The sequence below is a fragment of the Ixodes scapularis genome, unplaced genomic scaffold (genome assembly GCF_016920785.2).
Source record: "Ixodes scapularis isolate PalLabHiFi unplaced genomic scaffold, ASM1692078v2 PGA_scaffold0__279_contigs__length_252992795, whole genome shotgun sequence".
Lineage (NCBI taxonomy): Eukaryota > Metazoa > Arthropoda > Arachnida > Ixodida > Ixodidae > Ixodes > Ixodes scapularis.
In genome coordinates this window covers 50225702-50233195 of record NW_024609835.1, presented here as the reverse complement: position 1 = coordinate 50233195, position 7494 = coordinate 50225702, and the positions used below count along the sequence as shown (strand labels likewise).

General features: G+C 49.7%; 2 protein-coding genes across 3 annotated transcripts in view; one reads left to right on the top strand and one right to left on the bottom strand.

Moving 5' to 3' along the window:
• Positions 1-328: 328 nt before the first annotated feature.
• LOC120844872 (myb/SANT-like DNA-binding domain-containing protein 3) lies at positions 329-4748 on the bottom strand. The gene is made up of 3 exons (XM_040216870.3): positions 4204-4748; positions 3424-3636; positions 329-705 (listed from the first exon to the last, which is right to left on the bottom strand). The coding sequence occupies exons 1-3, from the start codon at positions 4520-4522 to the stop codon at positions 329-331; spliced, it is 909 nt and encodes a 302-aa protein (XP_040072804.1). The 5' UTR covers positions 4523-4748.
• Positions 4749-6618: 1870 nt separating this feature from the next.
• LOC8037991 (synaptogenesis protein syg-2) overlaps positions 6619-7494 on the top strand; it is a 264704-nt gene continuing 263828 nt past the window's right edge. For both annotated transcript variants that reach the window (XM_040503326.2, XM_040503324.2), the window contains exon 1: positions 6619-6862. In XM_040503326.2, coding sequence (XP_040359260.1) covers positions 6784-6862 — 79 coding nt within the window. In that variant the 5' untranslated portion in view covers positions 6619-6783. The remainder of the gene's footprint in view (positions 6863-7494) is intronic.

The following is a 7494-nucleotide window of genomic DNA, read 5'->3' as shown; positions in this document are numbered from 1 at the left end:
CCTACTTCTCATCTCCAGCTTGTACTCTGTTCTTGACCCGTCACTGACTCGTGCAAATACTCGGACACGAATTCAGTAGTAAGCGCTCGAATAAATTGATTTTCAAATCCAATTCCGCGTATTTGGTCAATCTAACATATTCTGGGAAAGACTTGTGGCCAGCACAGAGCTAACGAAAGACCTACCCTTCCCTTCAATTGTAGTGTGCTGTTTCATTCAACTTCCGAATATGCAAAACACATTAGGTTCTATCGTTTCACTACAATGTAGCGCACATAAAATAAATAAGTAAATCCTCGGAATGCTTTTAAACTGAAAGAACCCAAATTTAATTGTGATTTTCACACCCTTGTAGCTTGCAGCGCAGGGCTGCCAGCTGCTCCACCTTTATCTCTCTCTCCAGCTGGAGCAGCTGGAACTCTGCCCATCCGCGTCGTCGCTGCTCAAAAAGCTTGTTGCGGAGTATGCGCATTTGCATTAAATGTTGCGCCTCCTTCCGCCGATCTTCCCTCTCGAGGATGTCGACACGGGCCTCCTTTTCGGGAGCCATGATCCGCTCCAGTGCTGCGATGCGGTTTCCAGTTCTTCTGGATGCCCCGCTTGGCAGCTCAGCACGGGGGCAGGTAATGCTCCTTGCCGGCGGAGTCACACAAGCAGCTCCAACGCTGCTGTCTTGGAGAGGTGAGGCGGACGGATCAGGAGCATCTGGGCGTGCAAAACACATTGGCACTGTGAGTGCTAGGGGAAGAGCAAGTACACAGGGGAAGAGGCCCAACAGCCACATGGGCCTTTCGTAGAAATGTTCAAAGCTAGGCGTTGGCAAATTAGTCAAACCTCGTTATATCGAACAGTGCAAGGACCGTGAAATAGTTCGATATGATCAAAATTCGATATACAAAGTCACACACAAAAAGAGCGTCAAAGTACAGCGCGATTTAATCAGTGAAAGGCTAACGGCAAAAAATGACTATACTTCGTTTCAGCTTCCGTTCGAGCGCAGCCAAAGGCTGACGGACGCTTCGCAACTTCGAGAAGAGCATTTTTACGCATCGCAAAGTAGTCCGCAAAAGTAATTCCTTTTAAACAACTGTTTTGTGCGTAAACGCTGCACAATATTCCAGATGTGTACTGCTGAGAATGATTTGCAACTAAAGGAATTAAATATCTGAAGTTTAAGTTCTTATTAATATATGTAGATACATGTGGTTTGGTGAAAAAACGTACGTCCGCTGGCAACACGGCTGCAGCGCTCAGTTTTGATTTTGTTCCTGTAATTGCCGAATCATGTGCTTCGCTGCTTGTTTGTTGCTTTCCTCACCGAGTCTCTTCAAAATGTCCTTTCGCAAAGGCATGTCTGGGCGTCAGGCGCGAGAGGTCGTGATGAATGTCTACTTTTCAATTCTGCAGGAGACTCCGGCCGCGTCGTACCGCAAATGCTTTGTAAACAAGAAAAGCGTCCAGGCCACTACAATTCCCTGATACACAGCGAAATCAGGGCACCCCTTTACCTGCCGATCACATTGTACGCCAAGAAGCTGGTAGAAAGGACTGTGGCTCGAGCCCTGGTATATCCAGACAATACAAGGAAACATCAACGGCCGGGTCGTCGGGCATCTTGCAATGTCTACTTACATCTCGAAACTATGCCGAAATGCCGAACAGGTGGAAAGCTCGGACACAGACGCCAGCGGCCAGCATACCTACCGACATCCCCTGCGACTAAATTTCAGAACGTGAAAGGTCACTTTTTAAACCTGTAGCAGACGATTTCGTTGATACACCCGTAGCAGACGAAATACTCGGCGAGCGCGGGCGGCGCGGACGGCCAGCGGCGCAGCGGAGCGATACCAAGTGCAGGCGAGATCGCGTGACCAATTGCCGGCGTGTGATTGGCTCCGGCCACACGTAGCTTTGGCTGCGTTCGGACGGAAGTTGAAACGAAGTATAGTATTCACGTGAAGCGTTAAGGTGAACTATTTATTTCGACGAAAAAAACTGCCGCAGCGTAGATTGCTGCATGGAGCTGACCGCATGCCTTATTACGGCCGCCTCCACTGTCTCCAAGCAGTCCACCAGCGCCAGATCACTACCGTCGATTGCACTGCAGTAGCGGCGTAAAAGTGAGACCGTCTTCCCGACAATGTTGTAACAGGCTTTGAAGCGTTGCAGCCACCCGCTACTTGCGGCGACGTTTTGTGCTTGGTGGATGAACGCGAAGTCCTTTGCTTTCTGTTGAAGCATCGGCCTGACGCTGGAATGTTCCGAGCCCTTGCGTCCATAAACCACTTGTGAAGTGATCTTTCCACCTTTTCGAAGGCCGGTGTCCGAACACGGCGTGCGCTGGAGTGCTTGCTTTGTTCAGCCTTCGGTTTGATGTCACTTTTCGTCTTCAGCAGCGTGCTCAAAGTGCTTCGCAGTATGTTGTACGCTTCGGCAATGCTGGACTTCTTTTCTCCTTTTTCAACGCGGTGGATGATTTCAAGCTTTGTCGTGAACGTCAGCGACGTACGGTTTTTTACGATTGTTGCCATCGCCACATGCGGTTGACGCAACGTCGGAGGAACGAACCCGGAGCCACGAAACTGCACATGCCCGAATGTCGCCGAATCTGGATGGCGTTCCCGGCACCACATGCATAAAGCTTTATGCGGGCATGCGCTTGAATAAAAGTCGCAAACGCCTGCTGCGCCACCGCTATCCTACGATGTGTTGCGGGAAAGCCCGTGTTCCAAAACTTACTCGATCTAACTCTAGGGTAAAGGTGGTTGTCGAAAACCTGCCCGCGTCCAGCGTTTCTCTATTTTTGATGTCGCGTGACATAATCCGCCAGGGTAACTCGTATCCATTCGAGTAGGTTTGGAACGCAACCTCGGTGTGTCGCGCTCCTGTACGCTATGCGCCGTTTAGTTGCTGCACTCGGAGTAGGAGGAGTAAAAGAGCACCGACTTAACGCGCCCACTGCCACAGATACGGTACGCCGCCAACGACGGTTTGGCGGGATGGCGGATGGCTGCGAGTCGTGGCAGCTGCTGGCGGCAGCTGCCACGACTCACTCGCTGTCGCGGAAGCGCAACGAGAAGGCACGTGATCTGTACCGAGTCCTCCCAAAATTCTGTGCCGTCGTGGCGCTGTACGCTTTGCAACAGGTCTATTAACCACTAGTTTTGGTTTCAATTCACAGTACTATCAGTACTATGTCACGACCCACTGCTCGCATTTTCAATTTTGGAACTTCGAAGATATGTACAATAGTGTAGACGTTGCCGAGCAATAAAAGAAAAAGGCCTCGGTGCCTTTTTTTCTGTTCCAGATTTGCTGTTAAAATGATACAAGTCGCAAATACAAGTAGACATGTTACGGCTCACGGTACCCATCCCCGACATGTTGGTGCAAATTTGTCCCAATCCAAAAGCCCCCAGTTACCTGGCACGTCGTTCCAGCAGGCGTGATTGTCATTGCCTTCAGTGCCTCGCACCATTGCTTCAAACATTGCAGCCGGAGGCAGCGACAGCACTGGCCGGTCTCTTGCCCTGTCGCTGTCGCAGAGATTTGTCACCACTGTCTCCATGTGGTCTGCCGCCGCTCCCACAAGAATGAGTGAGGGGCTCATCGGCCGGCTTGTTCGTGGCCCACCTCCTGTGACAGAAACCAAAGAATTTGAAGCTCATTTTGGAGAGGGAACAATGTATGGGACGAACAATTCAAAGAGCACACTGAATTTTCTAAACGCCTCCGTGCGAGATAAAAACAATTGTTAAGGGGACTAAAGCGAACCTAACGAAGAGAAAATCTAGCACAACCCAGTAGAGGCCCACCTGGAACCTTCTTATGGGCAATTGAATGCTGGGCACTTTGTTAGAATAGGCTTCCGGCAAGATGCGGGGACCTCATTTGTTTTCAGTGACGATTTAAAAAAAAAAAAAAATGTCAGTAACGCCAAATGTTCTACAAAAAAATATCTCCAGAAAAAAGCAAAGAAGTAGGCCCACTTTGGATCGAACCTGGATCGGCTGCATGCGTATGAAGCGAACTTTGCTACGCTACAGCTTTGAACAACTCGTTTTGAAAATTCGTTATATACGAGACCCGGAAAGGAGCACGACGTCGTGCACATAGCATAGTTCTGGTCGAAAGGACTTCTCTCCGATGTTTACTTTTTACACATCGGGAACGGTTTACCAAATATGCAAATTGTCGACTTACCCGTGGCGTGGATGTCTCTCGTCTCCTCGGACTTGGTTTTTTTGTATCTGGATTTTTCGTTCTCCCAACGCTTCTTGAGTTGCTTAGGGCTTCGTGGGCGGACGTTTGGCTGGCTGTTATACTCGGTGCTGAGTTTCTCCCAAGCTTTAAGTTTAGCCTCCTTCGAGTAGTTATTTGTCTTCTTGTTTTCAAGAACTCGCGCATGTTTCGTTACAAGCGCTTGGAGGAGCGCCTTCTCCTCCGCAGTATAAATAAAACGAGCCCCTGCCCGCTCTTCGGTATCGGCCATTTCCGAGTCGTTGCCGTTGGGGTCCTCCATGATTTGTCGTGCGAGGCGGCGAGGCGACGAAGCAGGGCTGCACGGTAGACAAAGGGCGGCGAAAGCAAGAAAAAACGAGACGAAATCGACAAACCGTGAGATAGACGACTGTCGACGAGAGAACGACAAGACGCAGCTAGCGAATGCGCTTGTTGCCAGACAAGGTAACGACTTTGTCCGTTTTGCCGCTCAAACACGTCTAAACTTTACGCTGCCTTAATAAAACTTCGTAGTTCACTAAATCGATGTTTGTATGGTACACGTTTTTAGATAACACGAACGAATATATTTACTTTTCACGTAAAAATGGTGTTTTAAATAAAACCTTTGGCTATAATCTCGCTCCCAGACGTCCTCAAGCTTGTTGGAGTGGAGAACGGAATCTCGAGTTCGAGTGAGTGCCGATTCGCGTCTGTGAATACCAATGGCACTTCGAGTGGAGTCGCGCGTCCGTACTCCACTCAAGTCGAGTCGAGTTTGGAGTCGAGTAGGGGAATGTTTATGAATACGGCGGTTAGTCTGCCTCAACGGGTGTCTTGTCGCCCAGTTGTACATGAGATATTTAGCCAGTGCAGTATAACCGCGAGCCTGCGGTCTTTAACGTGTATCACGCAGCAGGGATACAGGACCGCATGTCGGTACGGTGCTCATCCAGATCAAAGCGGGCAGGGGTGGGGATTGAACCCTGGATCCCTAGGTAGAACTGGCCTGATAAAAAACATTCTGTGGTAAAAACGAAGCATGGATGGCGAACCCTGAGGTCAACCGGGGTTCGGGGCTTCGTGTCTGCTTGAGGAGGCGGGTGGGTTTTGTTGACCGGTGCTTGGCTCGGTTTCTAGAAAGACTAACTCCCGTGCGTGGAGGCGTGGAATGTGCACGCTATAAGTGTAACCATATAAACTGCAAGCAGCGGAAAAGACGTAAGGGGGCGGAGGTTGCCAAACAAAGGACCTTGGGAATGTTTCCCCGCATACTCCTAGCGCTCCCCCCGTTAACTGGCAATATAAAGGGAATATTTTTGGGCGCCGAATTATTACATACGCGGTAATCTCGTGAACAAACCCATCTGTTTTCTGTTAATGAACGCCGCGTGGAGAATTGGTCGTTCTGTTCCCCGTGGAAGCCTTAGAAGATCAAAAGGTCCTTGACCTTTAGAGAATACTTAAACGTTCGATCAGAAATAAACTGAAAAGACGTGAAAAATGAGTATGCTGCCCATCATTGTTCATTTCTTGCGTTTCAGAGGTACTGGATTATCTTTTGGCGGTTGGAGCAAAGACGCTAATGATGCGAAACTGTAACCTGGGGGAGAGGTATCTAATTGTGTGTATTTTACAGATGTGGTAACAGGCTTCACGAGCCTTAATTGGTACTAAAAGAAAGAGAGGAATTTTTGGGTGGAAGGAGGGAAAGGGGGGGGCACCAGGTAAGTTAAAAATTCGATTTTTTCCTTTATTTTTACATACTCTCGTCTGAGGGACTAATATACCTCAAATATATTTTTTATCTGCAATGTTTAGGTTTTGCTGGAAAAATTGAACCTGCCTTTTGGTAAAACGGCCAGTTTAGAACACACGGCTCAAGAACCGCCAATAACGCTTAATTTCAGAGAGTCGCTTTCTAGAATGAAAACCTAACACAACAAAAGATCGGCCCAAAAACCGATGGCTACGCGGCCGCCAATTGAAAAAAAAGCTACGAGAGCCATGATCGACGAGTGCAAAAGGGTCCGTCGAGCGCATGACCACGAGCATTGGCGAATCGTAGCACGTACCCTCTAACTTCTACAAGAGCTCTTTATATATCCGCTTCAATTCGCGAGTGGACGGTGCAGAACTCGCCGCCACAGCTCCGCAATTCTTTGCCCACTTGGTCGATTTGGCGGAGGTCGCCCAAGAAGCACCCGAACCGCCTGTCGCCTGCCGCCAGCGTCCAAAGAGAGCGCAGACACCGCCGCTGCCGCCGTGTCAATCAGACCGTCGAGCCCCGAGCAACGGACCCCGCTGGATCCGCAGTTCGGCTCTCGGCCACGCGCCGTGGCCAGGGGCGCTGCGAGCGGCGCCGGCGAAACGCCAAAACTCGAGCAGCGGCGGACCCCGAGCGAGCGCGAGGAGAGCGCGCGGGAGAGCTCCGGATCTTTAAAGTCGGGCCTTTCGGCTCCACGCGTGGGTCCCGTCAGTCGGGCGTCCGCCGCAACCGAGGATACTAGTGCCGCCAGAGTCGCAGCAGCAGCGGCAGCAGCCAGAGCGGCATCCGACGCGATGCGGTCAGCTCGCCTCGCTGGACATGCGGCACGTTGCTGGTGGACGCTACTGGTGTGCTGCGCCTGCGGGCTCAACTGTGAGTAGGGGAAGCCCAACTCCGTTCGGTTCCGCGCGCCGGTTCGCCAGGCTCGGGGTGTTTTCTTTGTTCTGTTTTTTTTCCCCGCTTAGAGGTGTTCCGCTTCTTGGAAGACAGGGCGCGACGGATGAAGCTATGATCTTGTAATGATGCGGTGCTTGATTAACTACTAATTGATCGGTCGATTATGTGCGCTAGACGTGAAATTAAAGAAGACACTCGCCGTTAATGGGATGGTAGGTGTATTTTTGAACGCTTGGTGCGAGGGTGAGCGAGACAGTGTTTTGTAATGCAGTCGAACTACGATGAATGCGGAGAGCCATGGGTTGTCAGAAGTGACGCGTGTCCTTGTTTTGAAATTCTATTGGATATATACGTTAATAAATAGAAAAACCCGTCATTTATGCACATTCGTTTATTGGCTTACAGTGCCGCCGACAAATCTCACTTTAAATGAAGTTCTTTTTTTTTTTGCTTAAGTTGTTCTTCGTCTACTCTTGATTTTGAAATGTATACCAGGGACCAGGTATTTTTTTTTTTCAAACAATATTTGGTTGAATAGAAAGAAAAGCAAACGGCTTTCCGTTTTTATTCTTTTTCTCTTATAGAAAATTTCAGTAGACTGCGTGCAA

Excerpts from the sequence above, each read along its gene's own strand:
- LOC120844872 (XM_040216870.3), bottom strand. The coding sequence starts at position 4,522 with ATGGAGGACCCCAACGGCAACGACTCGGAAATGGCCGATACCGAAGAG. Across the intron at positions 3,637-4,203 it reads GAGAGACATCCACGCCACGG|GAGGTGGGCCACGAACAAGC; the intron begins GTAAGTCGACAA and ends TTTCTGTCACAG. Across the intron at positions 706-3,423 it reads CTGCTGGAACGACGTGCCAG|ATGCTCCTGATCCGTCCGCC; the intron begins GTAACTGGGGGC and ends TTGCACGCCCAG.